Source organism: Pezoporus occidentalis, unplaced genomic scaffold (assembly GCF_034315485.1).
Source record: "Pezoporus occidentalis ecotype Australia unplaced genomic scaffold, CSIRO_AGI_Poc_V1 ctg55, whole genome shotgun sequence".
Classification (NCBI taxonomy): Eukaryota; Metazoa; Chordata; class Aves; order Psittaciformes; family Psittacidae; genus Pezoporus; species Pezoporus occidentalis.
In genome coordinates this window covers 3,968,487-3,988,088 of record NW_026915888.1, presented here as the reverse complement: position 1 = coordinate 3,988,088, position 19,602 = coordinate 3,968,487, and the positions used below count along the sequence as shown (strand labels likewise).

General features: G+C 48.7%; 1 protein-coding gene across 5 annotated transcripts in view; it reads left to right on the top strand.

Annotated features, from left to right (window-relative positions):
- Positions 1 to 907: 907 nt before the first annotated feature.
- The window catches only part of AFF4 (ALF transcription elongation factor 4), a 51,370-nt gene continuing 32,675 nt past the window's right edge, over positions 908 to 19,602 (top strand). For 2 of the 5 annotated variants that reach the window (XM_062638151.1, XM_062638150.1), the window contains exon 1: positions 1,648 to 1,718. In XM_062638151.1, coding sequence (XP_062494135.1) covers positions 1,669 to 1,718 — 50 coding nt within the window. In that variant the 5' untranslated portion in view covers positions 1,648 to 1,668. The other 3 variants (XM_062638155.1, XM_062638152.1, XM_062638154.1) reach the window with 3 other exon arrangements.

Below are 19,602 nucleotides of genomic sequence, written 5' to 3'. Positions count from 1 at the left end.
GGAAGGATGCGTCGTTGCTTTCTGTTCTGTTCCGCGCAGCTGTGTTACTCCCTCAGAGGAGCTGCCTCTGCCCCCCCTGCCCCTGTGAAGCAGGGGAGCCAGAGCTGTGTTTGGTTCCCAGGTAGGCCGGGTTGATCACTCTTTGTTGTGGTGCCGGTTGTATTTCAGGATCACAACAAACGTGATTTCACCGCCAGTAAACCAGTTACGAGCCGTGTCAGACTGGCTCTGGGTTTCCACTGGTACTGTGTCATTTTACAGCGCTTTTTGCATGAAGGGTCTCCGCAGCCATAGCATCAGAGGCTGTATTTTGGTTCTGGAGTTTGTTGTGCCAAAGGAAAAGTGCCTTTTGGGTTGTTTCCCACCATTCTGTTGCACTTGCCTTATGTATTCCAAACAAATGATGAACTATTTCCAACAAATGAACTATTTCCACCGAGTAATGACCTCTTTTGAAAGCACAATCCCAATGTTCCCGTGCATTTCAAACCAGTTTATGTGGAAGAAGTAGGTTTTGTTTGGATTTTAATCGAATCGAAATGTTTATAGAGTGTAGCCGTATGTTTATTTTTAAAGGAGCCTCTCCTGGACATGACTTTAAAGCCCGTTCCTGAAGCTCGGTACCGCTGCAGGTGTACTGCGGGTGCGGGATCCCCAGTGACCCGGGTCCGCTCGCATTCAGGCACCCATCGGTTCCTCTCCCTGGGCTCGGGTGTCGGACGCTCGCTGCAGCCGCAGCGGGGATACCGGGTAACAACACGGGCTGTGACTTTCGGCCCCGAGCACCGCGGGTCCGCTCCCCTCACAGCGTTCCCGCCCCGCCCGCCCCCGCCGCCAAGTGACGCCCGCCGCGGAGGCGTGGCTTCGGCACGCCCCGCCCCTCACCGCGGGGGTCAGCGTTGGAGCCGCCGTCGCCTCCCGCCTGTGAGCCGCTCCCCCTCCCCCGAGCCTCATTCCCCGCCGGGGCCGGGCCTGCCCCTGCGCTCCCCGGGCTGTCGGTGACTCGGCGGCGGCGCCCCCGTTCCCTCGGGCCTCTGCGCTTCCATAAGCCCCCCCCCCCCCCCCCCCCCCCCCCTTCTCCCCGCCCGGCGGGCCGGTGGCGGCAGCCAGGAAATGGTCCGGGCCTAGCGGAGCGGCGAACGGAGGTGAGACGCGGCCGGGGGTGGGGACGCGCGGGGACAGGCCCGCCCGCCAAGACCGGCACCCCGCCGGCGGGGGGGATGGAGGGCGGGATCCCGGAGCGGAGCGGCCGCCGTCCGACCCCGCGCTTCCCCCCCACCCCCGGGCTCGGAGCTCTCCCAGCCGCAGCCCGGCTCCCAAAGCACCGCCCCCCCCCCCCCGCCCCGCCGGGCTGCGGCTCCGGGCGGGCGGGAGCGCCCGTTCCGCGGCGCATCTCCCCCGCTTCACATCGTGGCTTCTCCGCACGCTGCGAGTGAGACGCTGGAGGAGTTACAGACCCGGCGGGCACGGGGGGGGCCGTGCCGGTCCCGCCGCGTCCCTCCCGCTGGGGAGCAAAACCCGAGGAAAGGGACGTGCGGGGCGGTTCGTGGAGCCGGTGCGTTCCCTTCTCCCGGCCTTTGGGTTCGGTCCTTTTCCAGTAATTGACGTCAGGGCTTTGTTCCTTCCCCTTTGCTCCCTGCGTTTTAGGCCTTGAGCTACTCTGGGGAGATGGAGCGGGGCAGGATGGGTGCTGCGGTGGCCATAGGAAATGGCCCTGGGTAGGTGAAGGGAGACTCCCGGGGTTCCTGACACACCGTCATCGCATCCTCCTTGTGAGTGACGAGATGTAGTTACGTAAAGCACCGGCCCTGGTGAGGACCGTGTGGTGCTGTGTAGTCAGAGAAGCCGTCACGTAACGTTTCTGGAGCCGGGGCTGACGTGTGCTTTGGGGTTTCCAGCTTTCCAATGAACAGAACAAAGCAGGAGAGCGTCGAGAGGGGTGATGCAGGTGTTGGTGATTTCACTTGCTGTGTCTTTCATTCACCTCTTGAAATGAGAAAGTGGTTAACTTTGTTTCGGGGGGGGAGGGGGGGGGAACTGAATGCTTGTACCTGTATCTCAAATACAACCTGAAAAGGTGTGGGTCCCTCTGTTTCACAAGGTTTATTATGGTCTTGTTTGATTGTTTGCTCATGAAGACAGAGGGTTTTAACCGTTCCTGTGTTCCCACTGCTGTCAGTCTTTTGCCTCCGTGCGAGCTGAGCGGGCGCTTCCTCAGCATCCATAGTCTGAAATCAACTTGTTCTGCTCAAGTCTGTGCTGTTGTCACCTTATTGCCAGCTCCCTTCCGGCTGCTGAGCTTCCCAGGGGTGAGCTTCTGGTTCCTGGTGTTTCTTTGAAACTCGTGGGAATTTCTGTGAAGAGGCTGGAACACGGAGCTCTGGGCCCCGGGGGCAGGATTGCGACATTCAGAGCACTGGTTGTACCCTGGGTTTGACATTTTGTTATCACCTCCAAATGAGAGAAACATTATTAAATCCATAGTGCTACTGTTGTGTCCTCTGCCTCGGCGCAGCGGGATGTGTGCAGCCCTATAGGGGTGTTATACTGGAGTTAGAGAATGGTTTGTAATGGTAATAGTGCAGCTCTTGTTGAAAAGAAGGAAAGAAAGAAAATGTTACCCTTTGGCATTATTAGTATCTTGGCTTTATTAATGTGTTGCTGTTAATTGTAAAGACTTCCTAACTGCTCTGCAATGGATTTGCAGCTTTGGGCACAAGCAAGCTCTCCCCTGTTGAACACTTTTGACAGTGATGAAAGAAAACTGTACATTTCCACTCTAATCTCAAAAGCAGGTTCAGGTCCCTGCTATTTCCTTTCAACATCTCTGCAGTTCTTGTTTGCTGACTTCTCTCCTGTGTCTCAAACATAGACTGAGCCCCTGGGGTAGGTTTTGTGCAGGAAGGCACAGAACAGCCAGAAAAAAAAAGGAGCTCATATTTGAGTGTTTTACTTCCCAGTTACAATGATCTGAACTTGATAAAGCATGATAAAACCTCAGTGGAATATTACTTGGATGCTTAGGTTGTCTTTTTAGTGAGCTGGAAGATACAGATGCTTTTGTGTGCTTATGACCCAGCTATCTAATGGGAAGATGCCACGTGTTTTTATCTGCAGAAGCCATCCACTTTGTGTAGCTTGGGTTTTGTAGATAAATAGTTGCAGCAGAAATCTGTCCTGACTTCACAGTTGGTAGATAATAAGTTGGCACTAGTTCCTTCTTCCTTTTCTAGCTCATGGCTGCTGGCAAGGATGTGCTGCTGCACTTTATTTTCCACCGTGGTTGCTCCTGGATGTCGGATATGACTAAAGGCAGACATGACTTGTGCGTTACTGTCTGAGAGCATGGTTCACAGTGTCTTCTGAAGCAGACGGGACTCTGTGAACAAGTGAGGGTCTGTCCATGACCCCCCTTGTATTTTCAGTGCTTCTGGAAGTTGCTCTAACTGCTCATAACCACTTCTGACGCTTTCCTTCCTCCTCATCCTCTCATTCTGTGGGTTTTGTAACCATTGCTGCCCTTACCCTTTGCTCCAGATCAGCAGCAAGGTGTGTGTAGAGCTGGGAGGAAGGTTAGTCCTGCTTGGGGTCTACCTGGGTGAGGGTGTAAGAACAGTCTGGAGACTACTGACTGAGGTTTCTTTTCTGCTGCAGGAGCTGTTCATGGCCACATCATTTCAGATTGTTACTCGTGTGTGGTTTGTTCTACAGGCATGTTTCCTTTCTGCCATGTTACTAGAATCTCACAGTTACCTTCAGCAGAGGCTAAGAAATAACTGAACTTAAGCCCACCTCCCTTTGTCATGCAATGTTAATGTCTGTCTTGGAGTTTGTATCAAGAAAGAAGCAATGTTGGTGTCATCTTTGCTAAGCAGTGAGGAATGAGCACCTCAAATTGGGGAAGATGGAGAGGCTGGAGGATGAAGAGGGTCTCTTTGGAGATGAGTCAGGAAACTTAACAGGTTACATTTAGATGTAACTGTTGCAGAGCAGGGTTGGGTGTATGTAACATTATCTCGCTAAAATGTGTTAAAATAAGGAATCAGGTTCATAGGGTTGCAAAACGGAAGATGGAAGAACTTACCTGGCCATTATTCTTCTCTGCAGCTACTAATGACTAATGAGATGCTCTCCAGCTTGGGAAATTATAGGGTCTCTGTCCCTGCTTAGGAAGTATAACTGCACAGGCTCGTGCTCCTTCCTGTCATGAAGCTGCTCTCCTCAGGTTAGTCAGCCTGAGTGTTTAAGGTAGCTCTGCTCTCTTACTGCGTGTTTTCTCCTCTGGGAATGCAGGTTTATTCCAGAGCTCCCTGAAATGAAAGGCTGAAGCTGTCCCCGAGTCCTGCAGAGGTGCCCAGCACAGTGCTGCAGCACAGCGCTCGCCTCCTCCTCTGGGGCTGTGCCAGCTTCGGACGTGCTGTCCAGAATTCCATTTCCCTGGAGCTGTGATGTTGCTTCATGCACTTGTGTGTCTGATCTGGTGCCTGCCATCTCCCTGCGCTCCCACATCCTGACTACTTCCCAGGTTTCTTTCTCCAGCTTTGTGTTTCAAACCTCCCTTTTCCCTAATGGAATGATCTGTATTTTCTCCCCAGGTGCATTATCTTCAAGTTGTCGTGTCTCTTGGCCTTCCTTGAGTCCTTAGTTCTTGCAGGTGAATGTAAAACCTGGTTTATTAACAGGCAGCAGCACCAGGTACCAGCAGGCAGAAAAGTGTCTCCTTGTGCTCTGTCCTGTGCAAACACTGAACAAGAGAAGTTCTGCCCTCAAGTCCTGAACTAATTTTCTTCTGTTAACAGCTCATTAGCAAAAGCTTTCCTGCACTTCTCAGTTGAGCTGCCCGGTCCCAGCAATACCTCCCTGCACCTCTCATAGCCCCCTTTTACTTCTTTTACAGCTCATCTTAGCGTTTGTGTCATAGCATTTACTGATTATTTACTTGTTGTTTGCCATCTTTTGGAATGACACAAATAGAGAGTGTACTTTCAGTGTAATCCTGTCACGGCCCTGTTTTCAGGAGAGACTGTTCCATCATCCCATTCTCTCCCTGTGGATAGGTGTAGTCCCCTGCAGCCTCACCGGGCTTTCTGGCTGTTCATTTCCAGTACTCCACCGGGGCCAGAGGACTAGACAGAGAGACAACAGGCCAGAACAATGGTGAGGTTCTTGTCAGCGTGAGCCCTGTGTTTATTTGCCTGCAGAGGGCTGGTGCGTCCCCTGCTCTTGGCAGTTCCCAAGAGCAGCTTCAAGCTGTTTGGCTTTTGGACTGGACTCAAAACTTCCCTCAGGTTTTAGTGGCTTGCTCATGGAGGGGCAGAAGCAAACCCTGGGAACGTGTGTGCCCTTCTGGAGCTCTCAGGGGTGACTGCTGGGGTTGGGAAGAGCGGTGGAGAATGTGTCAAACCAATGCGGATCGCTGAGCTCACTGCTCTGAGAACCCTAACTCCCACTGCGTGTGGTGGTGAAGTGAAGGCACCAAGGGTTGGTTTGCTGTAACTTTGTTATCTCCAGGAAACCAAGCTGGGTCCTTGCTATCTCACTGTGGTGGAATCACACATGGATTTATTTACAAACACTTCCCAGCTTTACAAAAGCCGTAACAGAATGTTTAAGTTTTAGAAGCGAACATTGGGAACGTGGTGTTTCTAAGCAGCGGTTTGCTGGAAAGCACACTTCAGAGAGGAGGAATTGTTTAAACCTGTCCTTAGCTCCCATTCTGAGGTTTCTCCAAGGTAAATTGCCCCGTATTAGATAACCCCTCAACAGTTTTGGTTCCTGCTGATGTTTCACACCACCAAAGGGCCTCTCTTCTCCTTTCTCACTCAAGTGCAGCAGGTCCATGTGAACCTTTGCCTTGAGTCTGTCATCAGGCAGCAAGGTGAGAAATGGGAACGTGCTTCAGACGCAGAAACCAAGTAAATATGAGAGCAGAGCAGATGTTTTGTGGCTGTTCTGGCTGCGCACGGTGTGGAGATAGCGAGGCTGCAGGCACCTCCCCATGGATAGACACGGGCTCACAGATAAACGTGCAACCACCCCGCAGCCATAAAAGGCAATGTTAGTGTAACTGGGCCTCCAGCATCGCGGAACCTGCACACAAGTTGTGGGACTGACCCCACAGGCACTTGTGTTCAGTGCTCTTCCCCTCTTGTGCCTTAGGGCTGTGTGCAGCAGGCACCTGGACTGCACTTCCCTCACTGTGCTCCTGCTGCGAGTGTCTGCTTTTCAGTTAATATTTCATACTTATATTGGTTCTCTGCAATGTTTGGGTATAAATTAAGCTTCAAAATACTAACCGTTTACTCCTGTGTATGTCACCATCCGTGCTGGCATTACTGTGAAGGCTCAGTGGCTGAGCTGGCTTGTACACCTTTGTGACTTCACCTGCATTCTTTGGTTTCTGCATTTCGTTTCATTTCCAAAAGACATTAAAGAGGCTTCAGTGGTGGAAGTGCTTAAATGACTTTTATCAGGCTTTGATGTGCACAAGTTGTGAACGTGAGTGGGATGAGGAGGTAGGAGTCCGCGGTTATCGTCCTATGATTTGGCTGCAGGGGAGCTAATGGCAGTGGGAAGGAAATCTTAAGAAGGAATTTTTCCAGGTGCAGGAGCAGGCTGTGCCCATGTGCTGGGAGACTGGCCTGGCAAACAGAGAACTTTGGCTGGGATTCAGGGACCAAAGGAGAGTTTGTGACCTTTGGAAGAAGGTGGGTAGCAAGGTCAGTAATCCAAGGGGGAATGGTCAGTGACCTGCTGCACCACTGAGATACACACAGGTGTCTGGGGCTGGATGGGATCCACTCTGTGGTGTTGAGGAAGCTGATGGAAGCTCTCACTGAGCCTTCTTCCATCCTCATCACCACTCCTGGCTCACAGGGGAGGTCCCGGTTGCCTGGAGGTCAGCAAATGTGCCTGTGTGCAGGAAGGGTGAGGAGGAGGATCCCGAAGGAGGATCTGTCAGCCTGACGTCGGTGCTGGGAAGCTCATGGAGCAGATCATCCCGAGTGCTGTGTGTGGCACGTACAGGACAACCAGGTGATCAGGTCCAGTCAGCACGGGCTTGTGCAAGGCAGGTCCTGCTTGACTAACCTGATCTCCTTCTATACAAGGTGACCTGCTCGGTGGATAAGCTGGCAGCGTGGCCAAGAAGTCCAAGAGCATCCTGGCTTGTATGGGCACCAGTGTGGCAGCAGGGCCAGGACAGTGACCGTCGCCTGCCCTGGGCACTGGTGAGGGCGCACATCAAATCCTGTGTTCAGCTCTGGCCCCTCACTAGAGGTGCTGGAGCGGGGCCAGAGAAGGGCAATGGAGCTGGTGCAGGGCCTGGAGCCCAAGTGTGATGGGGAACGGCTGAGGACTTGGGGGGTTCAGTCTGGAGAAGGCTCAGGGGGGACTTGATCACTCCCTACAACTGCCTGACAGGAGGATGGAGCCAGGAGGGGCTGGGCTCTGCTCCCAAGGAACAAGGGATGGGACAAGAGGAAATGGCCTCAAGTTGCACCAGGGCAGGTTTAGATGGAGCTGAGGAACAATTCCTTCCCCAGAGGGTGCTCAGGCTGCCCAGGGCAGGGCTGCAGTCAGTGTCCCCAGGGGTATTTAAAAGATGTGTAGATGAGGCCCTCAGTGCCATGGGTTAGTGGTGGCCTTGGCAGTGCTGGGGTAAAGGTTGGATTCAATGATCATAAAGGTCTTTTCCAACCTGAAGGATTCTGTGATTTTATTTTTTTTTTTCCCCTATAAGAGAGAGTAAAAGCAAACCAAAAAAACCACATCAAAATGGGCATGTAGTTTGGGGGTGATGCACTGTAGTTTGTGGTGAGCTGTATCTTGGGGGTGATGCACTGTAGTTTGTGGTGAGCTGTAGTTAGGGGGTGATGTGCTGTAGTTTGTGATGTGCTGTATCTTGGGGGTGATGTACTGTAGTTTGTGATGAGCTGTAGTTTGGGTGTCATGAGCTGTCGTTTGTGATGTGCTGTATCTTGGGGGTGATGTGCTGTAGTTTGGGGGTGATTGCACTGTATTCTGTGGGCAGAGCAGTAACCAGAGTTTCTGGAGAGAAAAAGAAATCCCCAATCTGCCGGTGTAAATTTCCATTGCCATTAGCACAAGCACTTCCTTAGTGAAGGGTAATTAAAAACTGGCTTGGTCAAAGTCCAGCTCTGAAAATGGAACTTCAGGAAAACAGAACATGGAGAAATGGGTTAAAGGACTTCATGGAGCAGCATGTTATAAATGTAACTTAGTGAGTTGTGCTGTATTTGGGCATACATAAGAACAGTAACGTGATGGGAGGAGCTGTGGTTGAAAAAACACTTGATTGGATAAAGTTGTCCTGGTGTTATTTTGTTTGTGTGATTTCAAGGCCCTTAAAGCAGAAAGATTGGCCAAAAAAAGATGAAATGGACTCACGTTCTTCCTCTCTCATGTCTCTTTTTGATGTGCTGGGTGGTCCTGTATGAGAAAGAGCTTACTGATGGCTTTGTTTGTGTGTTTTGAGTAGGTTTCTGTAGATTTGGGTGGGTGGGAGCTGGTGGCTTCTGTTTGGGATTTACCATTAAAACCTTCCAGTTCTCATGTGGTTTGTGTCAGTGGCTCTGGTGTGTAGCACCTGCAAGCCAGGCTGGCTGTGGCCACTGGACCTGCTTTATACAGTGCTCTAAATCGACTGGTGAAGTTTGGGAACCCCTGTATGTAAGTTTGTCCTAATGATGCTGATAGGATAAAGAGCATCGTGTTAAAACATTGATCTGACACGGTGAAAACTCTGCTGTAGATAAAGGGTGGAAGGGTTCTCCTGGAGCAGTGATGACTTCCTCTGAGATATCTGCACCAATTATGTTTAATAAGGGGAAACATTCTGGTAAGAAGTCAGTGCTGTGACACATCCTTGGCCAGTGATGATGTTAGCTGTGTTTTTACCAGGCAAGTGCTTTAACAAGTGCTCTTTTTTTTTTTCCTTGTCATGATTTTCACTGATTTTTCTCTTTGTTTAAGGAAAAAGTTGTGTTCTTTTATGGCCACATGAAGCAAGATCCTCCTGCTGCATCCGTGCTGAGCTGATTTTTTGTTTGTTTTAGTACATTTGGGGTTTTTATTGCTAAATGCAATTCCCATTTGCTCTGCCAATGCTGAGGGAAGCACTGGTGATGACAGGGACTCGTATATTTGCTCCTCCTGCTCTCTCTTCATGGCACATGCCCACATGTGTTTATTCCAGGGATGTTAAAATCCATTCAGCCATGATTTAAAAGTCAAGTTGGCCAAAACCTGGTGTGGTTTCTATTTCAGAGTAGGCAGAACTGGGATCTCGCTGGTTGGTATAATGGGGTTTCTTGCTAGCAGGAACGTCCTCTGTATGCATGCAATTTATTTTAATCCATTATACAACTTAATATACTTTTTTACATTATTATGTATAAGTAAATAGTGAATTATATGCTAAAAAAATTAATCCCTGCTCGTACTTAGCAGAATTCAGTTAATTCAGCCAACAGCATGGAGCTGCCATCCGTGCCAGGTGCCTAAGGCAACAGAGCCCTTTCGCTGAAGCTAGCTTGTCCGCCATACCCCTGGAAGCTTCAGCAATGAGAAGCATTTCGTGTTCTCTAGCAGCTGAAAGCAGCTTTATCTGTTAACAGAGCCATTATCGGGTTTAACTTTGCAACAAACTGACACGCTGACAGCCTCCCTAGGAGCCATTGAGGGTTTTGAAATACAACTGAATCTTGACAAGGCTTTTGCAAGCTTGCTTGTGGTTTTCGTTAAGTTCATCCAGCACAAAGCTCAACGTCTTTCTCTGGTGGCAGGATTCATTGGGTCTCGCTGCCTTTAAAGTACAGACGTTGTTACGGTTCCATGTTTTGTAGTTTCATGTCTGTCAAGTCTTTTAGCTTATAGCTAAAAAGGTGTGAGGACAGCAGTTCAAAACCAGCTGGCACATCACCTTTCCTGGTTATTAAATGCAGAAGTTAAGGTTTTGGTCTGGGTAGGCACCATTTGATTCCCAGCTTCCCTGCCTGGGATACGGGATCCCTGGTAACAGGGAGCACTGTGACGCGTGTTCTGTCTGGGCTGTCTCTGGGGGCTTGGTCTTCTTGTGCTTCAGCCTGACAGACCGGTGAAGAGCACGACTTTAGTTTTAAGGCCGTATCCAGAAAAGAGGAAAAGCTGTAAGAACTTTGGGGGGAAACAAGGAAGATCTTAATGTCTTTAGGGAAAGAAAGGTAACATTCTAATGAAAGGGTTTATATAGTTCAATTAACATTTATCCCGTTTTCCTGGTATTTCACTAAATGTCTTGATAGTCGGTGGTTGCTGGAGTCGTAACGTTTTCCTCAATCTGCTTCCAGGGATTGTAAAACGCAGGTGGTGTTTGATAGGTGGGATGAAAGGTTCAAACTTCCCAGCTGTTTTAACTAGTGTTTGTTTGGAAGCAGTGCACATCAAAGCCGTGGCTTTCCTGCTGCATTTCAGCCTGCCTCTCTGGATAGTTCTGGTCCCTTCCTCTCGCTTCCAAATTCGTTTTGCTTTGTCTGCACATTTTAAATCCTCCTCTGCCCTGTGGGTTTTCCCAGAGTTTAACTCATGGGTGTCTCCTATCTTCACTGTACTTGCATTTAAAAAGAGAGTCTTACGTTATCAGGAAGTTATCCAGGTCTTGGAGCTCTCGTGTCTTTTCAGATCAATAGTGATGCATTTGGTAAAATTCCTGTATACAGGAAGGGCTGAAAACTGGGAATTGGAGTTAAATTCCTTATTCTCTTTTCTGGTACTCAGAATCGTGGATCAGGTGTTTCCCTCTGTTTCTGAACAGGGTTAAATCATCAGATGTAGTTCCTTAACTGCTGACCTGCTCTCCAGCATCCTCCTCCTCTTGTTTCATCAGTTGTAACCACATTGCTTGCTGCAGACAAAGTCTGCCTGTGATACAGCGGTGCAGAACACACAGGCTGTAATTTCGTGAGACTTTTGTGGATTTTGGGTGTTTTCTGTGTATTTGTTTGGATTTTTTTAGTGTTATTTTGCTTTAAGCAGGTCACTTATTTCTGCTCTCTGATGCTGATATGACTGGTTTGGGGACCACGGGGCATTCAGGCTCAGCTGTGCTTAAAAATAACCCTGCCCCCAAAATACCTATTTTGAACCTGCACAGATTTCCCCCATTCAGCTGACCCAGCTCCAGGAAATGCTGTGTCAGCACAACCAGGAGAGTGGTGAGGGGCAGGAGCTGCTTTGGACCAGGGACTTGGAACCACAGCTGAAATACACAGTCCAGTTTTAAAACCTGCCTTTGCTTTAAGTGCCAGGTAGAGCTGGGCACAGGATGTTTCAGAGCCCCAAAATACTTCATTACTGATGATCGCGTGGTGCAGATGCATCAAATAAAAGCTGTATTTAGCAAACAAGCTGTGCTTGAAAGAGCAAGGGGAAGAGGCAGAGATGCTATCGGTGCTTACACAGCTCTGTCATGTGGAAGAGACCTTCCTGCTGCGAGCACTTGCAAAAGACCCAAGTGGTTTATGCAGTGGCAGAATGTATCTCAGCCCCTTATGTTCATTTGAGTACATTATGCAGCAGAATGCCTGCAGCTATGGTGGGATGTCCAAGGTAAATGTCTGGTGGGGCAGTGCAGGCAGGTGATGGTTCAGTAAGGCAGGAAAGGGCAATTAAACCTGGGTAATGCATTTGATAACCTTTCTCTTCTTGCTCTTAATGTAGCTCTGTTAAGATAGAAGAAGGAGGTGAACCTTGAAATGAATGGGATTTTTCCCTTTTGCCTTTTCACTTTGAGTTTATATGGCACCTCATTAGGACAGTCTGCTGCTTTCAGTCTTACACAGAGCATATTTATCCGAGAACTTCTGTGAAGTGAATCCTTTCTTGGTCCTAATGCCACAGAGTTCATAGCACTCAAATGTCATGATGTATTTCATGACAGTAAATTAACGTGAGGAAGTCAGAACTATAATAGCCCGATTAATGTTGGGTGTCTGAATAACTATTGCTTAATAAAACTTAAACACCAATTGTCTTGGCTTCAAAGTTTAAACAGAAGAACAAGTAGGCACAGGAATTCCTTTATTAACTTTCTGCCCAATTAAACTGCAGAATATGGTTGGGCAACAGTATTGGAACCTGCTTTTGTTAGCCTGTGTGGACATGAAGAGATTGCATGTAAAGGTTTTGTGTTTGATGGTCCATCGTTGCACTATAGAAGCTATAGAATCTACCAGTGATGGAGAATGGGAAGGATGAGGAGAATCTTGAGTGTGATATAGAATTGGGCTGAGGTTTGTTGAGTTGAGATTTGAGTGAGAAACACAATTGCATCCCCAGTGGAGGGCAGGGCTCTGTTGAGCCTGTAGGGCTTTTGGTCTTGTCTTCTGAGCTGTAGGATGTCAGGACTTGAGCTTCAGATGATGTCAAAAGGAGTATCATGGCCTTGGTTTTAAGACAGCCTCGTATCCTGACAGCAGTTTTGGCGATGAAGCAAATAGAAATGTAAAAACTGGGAAGGCAATGTTGAAATCTGCTTCTCCTAACAGCACAGATGAGCTTCCCTCTGTGGGCTTGGTCATCGGTAGCAAGAGTATGTGGAGCCTCCTCTGTCTTACCTGACTCGTGGTCCTGACTTGGGGTTGTGATTGGTGCAGAAGAGGACACTTTTAGTAGACTGTGGTTTTGCTGTGTCACAGCTTTCAGTCTTAGGGATGCTTTTGTCCTTTGAGCACCAGTAGTGCCACTGCTGGGTCGTTGCTCTGGGGGATCTGTGCCACCTGCCTCTGCAGTTGCATCAGTGGCAACTGATGGAGGAATGAACCTTGTGTCGACCGAGAGGAGGAAAGAGCAGGGAGTTGTGGCTTCCTGGAGTTCCCCATTGCGCTACTGTTGCTGGAGAGACAGGACAAAAAGGAAGGACTGAAGCTGATGTTCACAGCTGTGCTCTACAAAGAAAAAGAGCTGGGAACATTTCAGTGTGAGGTTATCGGGGGCAGGGGGGAGCAGATGCTTCATTACCATGTAATACTTTTGTACAGAGTTATGACATTTTAAAGAGCGGGTGGTTTGGGGCCTTTTAAGATCTCTTTAGTAAATGACATCAAAGCAAATTCCTCCTGGATGTAAACAGTTTAAGCTATTTTAATAGTATGGTTTAGAAATGGACTTCAGACATGGTTTTAAATGAGCTGGATTGCAACTGCTGAAGTTAGACACTGCCTCCTTAATTTGGCTTCCAAGATCCTGTTGCTGGCTGTTAACATTTACCTTGGCCACAATGCAGCCCTTGCTTCTGTGTGCCCAGTCTCCTGTATGGTGAATAATCCACCCATTTCTCATCTGAACCTGTGTAATGAAACTTTATACTCGCAGAGCCTCTTGAGTTCTAAAGGCTCCCCAAGTCCTTTTTCAGCAGTCAGTGTTGAGTTACCGGTGATGGCCATAGTTCTTTTATCCATCATTGTGGTGCAGTGGCTTCTCACATAGAAGATGCTGGCTGGTATGTGATGACCCGATACAGTTCTGCGGGATGAAGGGGGAGTGTGGCAGTTAAACTGAAGGGCAGGATGTAATCAGTTGCGTCGTCACTCGATGGAGATGCTGGAATTACCAACCTGCTCTCATAGGCAGTTCTGGGGGTTCTTTCCCAGCTAACGGTGGGGAAGGATTTGTGCTCATCTCCGAGCAGCAGCGGCAAGTCCAGGCACATCGCGCTATCCTGGGGATTTCTGCGGTGGTTGGGAGCTGGGTAGGAAGGAGAAGTGCCTGCAGCGAGCTGGGAGCTCTGCCCTCCCTGGGAGAGCTCAGCACACGTTAACCTGACCTAGGCCAACTCACTGCTTTTGGTTTATTTGGTTTAAAGCTCTCCCACGCTCGCAGTCCATACAAAGGTGCTCACATCCAGCTCCTGCAGGACCTTGGGAGCGTGCAGAAGGAATCCCTGGCAGGAAGGGTGGGATAGGAACATTGATGTTTATATTCCAGAAATGAGAAACGTTTATATTAATGTGACTCACAGGCTTGTGTTTGTGTCGTATTCCCAATACAATCTTGTTTGTGTTGTTATTCCCAATAGCTCAGACCTTCTAATGAAACCTCGGAAAGAGGGATAGCTCTCTCCTGGAGATGGAGCTCTGCAAGGCTTCATCCTCATCAAAGTATCGAAACGAGATTATGGCTCAAGCTGCTTTATGTTCACGTACATAATCCTGCTGCACGAGTGTGCCCAGCAGTGAGTTGATTGAGGCTGAGGTATAATTTCAGAGCAGCACTGGTATTCCCAACCTTTTCCTTGGTGGAGCAGATGCCGTTTGCAGCTGGAGCCACCCCAAACTAAACACCCCTCCCTTGGCACACAAAACCTCTGCGGTATTAACCAGAGCTGAGAGCGAACTGCAGCCTCTGTGTCAAAAGGTACGAGGGGGAGAAATAGAACAGAAGAGCTCATCCTCTTGAGGAGTTGTTTTTTCCTGTTTCTTGACACATAGGAGTATTATTTGAATTCTCTGTAAACTCTTGTTCTTGGTTTTGTTCCTTATTTCAGTGTTCTAAAACTCCACAAAAACTACTTTAATGATCGCAGTGCTTCTGTTCCTGCAGCGCTGGGGCTGTCCTTCCGCAGCATCCTGTTTGTACTCCTTTGTGCAAAGCTCTATCACTTTAGGAGGAAATGTTTTATTTCTCTCTGCATTTTGTCTCCCATAACAGAAAGTAAGAAGTTTCCACTACACATTCACTGTTATGTGGGGAGTCTTAACTAGCTCTTGGTGACACCACAGCGTGGTCCTGGGTTGTGTGCTGGTGGCTTTTAATTTTGTTGTTGGGGGGCAGTTGTCTTTTAATTTCTGCTTTTTTAACTGCTCCTGTGTGAGTGCATTTGCAATAGAAGCTGACAGAAGAGCATTCTAGGCTTGTGTATGTGATTTTTAGTGGCAGGATTGGTAATGATGCCATGGTTGATGCACAAGTTGAGAGAGGCAAGCCATGCTCCTTAGCTATAAGGCAGAAGCTCTTCCCTGTGAGGGTGCTGAGGCGCTGGCACAGGGTGCCCAGAGAAGCTGTGGCTGCCCCATCCCTGGCAGTGCTCAAGGCCAGGTTGGACACAGAGGCTTGGAGCAAGCTGCTCTAGTGGAAGGTGTCCCTGGCTGTGGCAGGGGTTGGAGCTGGATGAGTTTTAAGGTCTTCCAACCCAAACCTGTCTGGGGTTCTGTGGTTATGATTCTGTGTTTAGATGCTCCATGATGTTCATGCTAAAAAGTAAGAAAAATACTATGAATAGATGGCAGGTATCTCTGGGAAGGAGCTGGATGCAGCATTGAGCAGTTTCTGGTACATTGAAATGCCTTCTGAAAGCACCATTCCTTGATGCAAGAGGGTTTCCAGCGGTTTTATTCCCTCCTTATAAATAAGTAAATAAATGGTGTGTGTTGCCCATGCCCCTTGCAGCGGGGTGTGCCCTGCACGGAGCTCTAGATACTGGTGTGTTCTCTCTGTGAAGGCTTTATCGTTCATGGCCAAATGCTGTCAAACAGCATTTGTGTTTCATCACAGCCAATGAACCAGCCCTGTGTAGATGATCTGTTTGGTTTCTCTTACTTATGAAACCAATTCAGATAGGAAAAAATCCCTTGAGTTAAATGAGGATGGCTTGAAGGAAGTGAAGGTGTTGCAAGCACGCTTTGAAGACCCACTAATGGCTGTTTGCAAAGTGGTGGGTTTAGGTCCCTTTTTGGTGGGTTGCAAGAGGAGGGTTCCTTGGGCAGACCTTCACCTGTGATGGTTTTGCCTTACGGTGTCTGGGAAGATGAGGGGGAGATGCTGGTGAACTTTGCAAGGAAGTTGTGGTTCAAGAGGCATGAGAAGGAGCTGTGAGTCTTGTGCCTGTACCCAGGGGTTGGCCACGTTCCCCTTTGTGTTGCCAGTAAAGCTTTGGCAATGCGGGAGCATTGGTTGGTTCGGTGTTTTAACTGGAAGCGTGGTCCAACAGACCCGTACCTGGAATGTGCCCCAGAGCCGAGGGAGCGGGAGGTGGGAAGCAGAAGGCAGCAGCAGGCAGGGCAGCGGCAGTGCTGCCATTTCATAACACACGATGCTGATTGCTGTAGGGAACGGCAGCCAAAGCCATGCCCCTTTTTGGCTTAGGGATGAACAGAAATACCAAATGGGATTTAGTGAGATGTTCAACGAGAAAGGAAAGTTGCATTTCTGGTATGGATGACTCGAATGCCGCTCGACTCGTTCATGTGCTCAGCACATCTAGAGCCACAGTTAACAGTGGTTAAGGAATATGCACAAGTGAATTTAGTGCCGGAAGTTTCTGTGAACTTCCTGGTGAAATTCCTGCTTTCTTTCGACTCTTTTGTATTGAGCTGGAGAAGAGGCATGAGGCTGGAGCAGGGTCAGTTGTGTAGTGAAGTCACGTAGTACCAGGGCTGTGCAGAGCACAGTGGGGCCAGCTCTGCACAGATCATGACTCAAACCCTGCAGAAGTACAGACTCGGGCTCTAAAAGGGGAAACGCTGCACTGGGCTTTGGGTTTCTTTCCTGATTTCTGCTAATTTTTGAACTTGTTGTTCCCCACACGTGGAAGTTCAGGTGGCTTTGGCCCTTGCTGCAGGGATGTTGGTCCTGTCTCCCTTAGCCTGGCTTTGCTCTGCAGAGGCAGTCACACTTTCACTAAGGCTTCCTGGGAAGAGGGAAAGGGAAATAACAGGATCCTCTTGATAGGAGCCGGTACAAGGCGACAAATTCATCTTCCCCTCTGAGGCCTGGTGTGCAGGGACTGAGGAGCAGAGATGCTGTTCTCCAGCCAAGAGGGTGGGGTAGGGGCGGCAGGAGCTCGCCTGCACCGAGCTGCTCCCGGCTGGTTTATCTGGTGGGAAAAGCTTCAAATCCGGGGAGTGGGTGTGGATGTGGGAGAGGGAGCAGCAGTTCTGCCTGCGTGCAGCTCCGGCTGGGTCTGCAGCGGGGCTGGGAGCAGCAACAGGGCAGAGCTTCCCATCAGTCAGCATTGAAACCGGGTGAGAGTCATAGAACCCCAGCCTGGTTTGGGTTGAAGGGTCCTTAAAGCTGCTCCAGCTCCAACCCCTGCCACAGCCAGGGACACCTTCCCCTGGAGCAGCTTGCTCCAAGCCCCTGTGTCCAACCTGGCCTTGAGCACTGCCAGGGATGGGGCAGTCACAGGGGAGCTTCCTTTTCATGCCAGTGTGATGCAGGGCTGGGGTCTGCTCTGATTTGGTCATAAAACCTGAGGAGTGGCAAATAGCCCCAGTGACCCCGCAGTCAGAGTCAGACAGTGGATGTGACAGGTTTGTTACCAGTGGTCTGAAGACTTGGTTTTGCAATTTCCTTTATGCTGAAGGTAATCGCCAGCAGTGTTGGTTCAGCAGCTCAGTCGAGTGCTTTTCAGAGTGCCTCTGCTGCTTGCTTCTGAACCCAGGCACATTTGTCCTCTGTTGGGTTTCAAGGATGTGGAAGATACAGGTTTGACCGCGAGCTTGTCTGAAGCATGGAGTAAAGGAAGCCCCAGTAGCTTCATTTATGTGCGCCTTTAGTGCTAGTGTGATTTTAGTAACTTAGTACATGTTGTAGGCACTTAAAGTAGTAATTTAAAAGTGACTTAAAGTAGTGATCTCTGAGGAGGGGTTTAGAAGATTACATACAAACCCCTCTGAGGAGGGGTTTAGAAGATTACATACAAACAAGCCTAACTTGAACACGTTCAAACTGATAAAAAGCCTGAAAGAATTATAGGAAAAATCTAAACCCAATCCCCATACAGTCAAAATGACTGCCCTTAAAGGTATTTATCATTTACTCTGTTACAAAAGAGTGGGGAGGAGTGGTAAAAAGTGATTAACTGGTAGAGCTGATGACTAATTTTACATTGACCTGGCAGGTATAGCCAGATCAGCTCTGGTTTCGCTCCAGCTCCAATCTCAAGGGGATCTTTGCTCCTTTCATGTGACAGTTTTGGCACAAGCAGTTTCTGCCTCAGTCCCAAGCGTTACAGTAAATGTTGATAGAATTTTGGAGGATGATGCTTGGTGTAAGAAACAGTGAAGGTCTTTGTTGATATTTAACCCTCTCTTTGTAAAATGTAGGTGTAAAGTTCTTGGTTCGTGTTGTAGTCTTAGTGTATAGCTGCGTGCAGTTCACAGTGTATAGCTGCTCAAAGACAGGCTACTCCTATTCCTTGCCTCGCATTTTGCCTTTCGTAGTAAAATGGATTGATTCAGGCTGTTCCACTTGGCTTTAACTGGTCAGTATCCGGAATTAAATCAGATCTTTTCTCTTTAAATCCTACACGTATGAGAAACTGGGCTGCAGTGTGAAGAATAAGCTTGTAAAGCCTCCAAGTTCTAGAACAAGCTGGCCTTTAACATCAGAGTGATCTGGGCAGTTTGCTCACCCCATTCCAGCATAGGGTCTCTCTCAGCCTTGATGTTCACTTGCAGTTACATGGGTTATTGTGAGTTTATCCTTTTTTGGCATCCTCTTAGATGCCACTTTATTCAGAGTAATAGACAAAATGAAGCCAAATGAGTAAGGAATTACAGTAAGGGGCTAAAATGTTATTAAGGTGACAAGACTAATGGTTTTGAAACCGGTTGATAGGCTGAAGTGTTGTTCAGGATGGAATAACTGGGTTTGTGCAGCTCTCCAAGGCGTGCTGGAGCAAAGAGATGGATCTTTAAGTAATCAGGCAGCTGCCTAAAACCACAGAGCGGTGCTTTTCTAAAGAGATGATATTTTCCTTGTAGACTGCAAATTCTATGGAAGAACATCTGTCTCTTTCCTGGAAGCACCTACCATAGTGCTTGCAGATCGGTAAAAGGCACACTTGTAAACCTCTCAATACAAAGTGTAGCACATGCTAAAGGAGTCAGTACCACCTGATGTAGCATCGTGTTTACTCCTCTAAGTCCCAGTGCTTTATCAAGCTCAGAGGGAATCCTTTCCAGCTTTCTATTTTTAATGTGGTGCATCCCTTTGACGTGTTTCTGTTAAGCAGCAAGACCAAACTGCAGAGCAAGATTTATAAGAGGGGAGATAAGGAGGCTTTTAATGTGCATTTTTGCAGTAGGAGAGCACTGTATGGTCTAAGGCAGAATGTGCAGTATTGCCAGAGCTGCCCTGAAATTATTGCTTTGGGTGGAAAGGTCTTTAGGGAGGAAGGGAGACCTGGAAACAACATCAAAGCTTGAGGTTAGGAGCTGTGGGTGAATGGGTGCCAATAAATGTATGTCAGCAGCAAAAATAAACTAAATCTACAGCAGAGATCAGGCACTGGATGGGTGGGGAGAGAAGGGAGTAAAATTCAGAACATCTGGGGGATGTGGAGGAGCAGAAGTGCTTTGGAGATGAATGGGAGATGTACAGCGTGGGCTGGAATAGCTAACTGATTCAAGCAGGTGAAATGGCTTCTTGCCTGAGGACTTTGTGAGGTTTTTTCACTCTTTGTATTCCTGCATGAACTTTCCCTGTCCGTTGTGAGCTGCAGGTTGTGGGCTACAGCTCCCCTAAGCGTGAAGTGCCTTAACCTGGACAGGAGTGAGGTCAGTGCGGGGTTCCTCACTGCAGTCAGTCTCTGGGCAGAGCAGG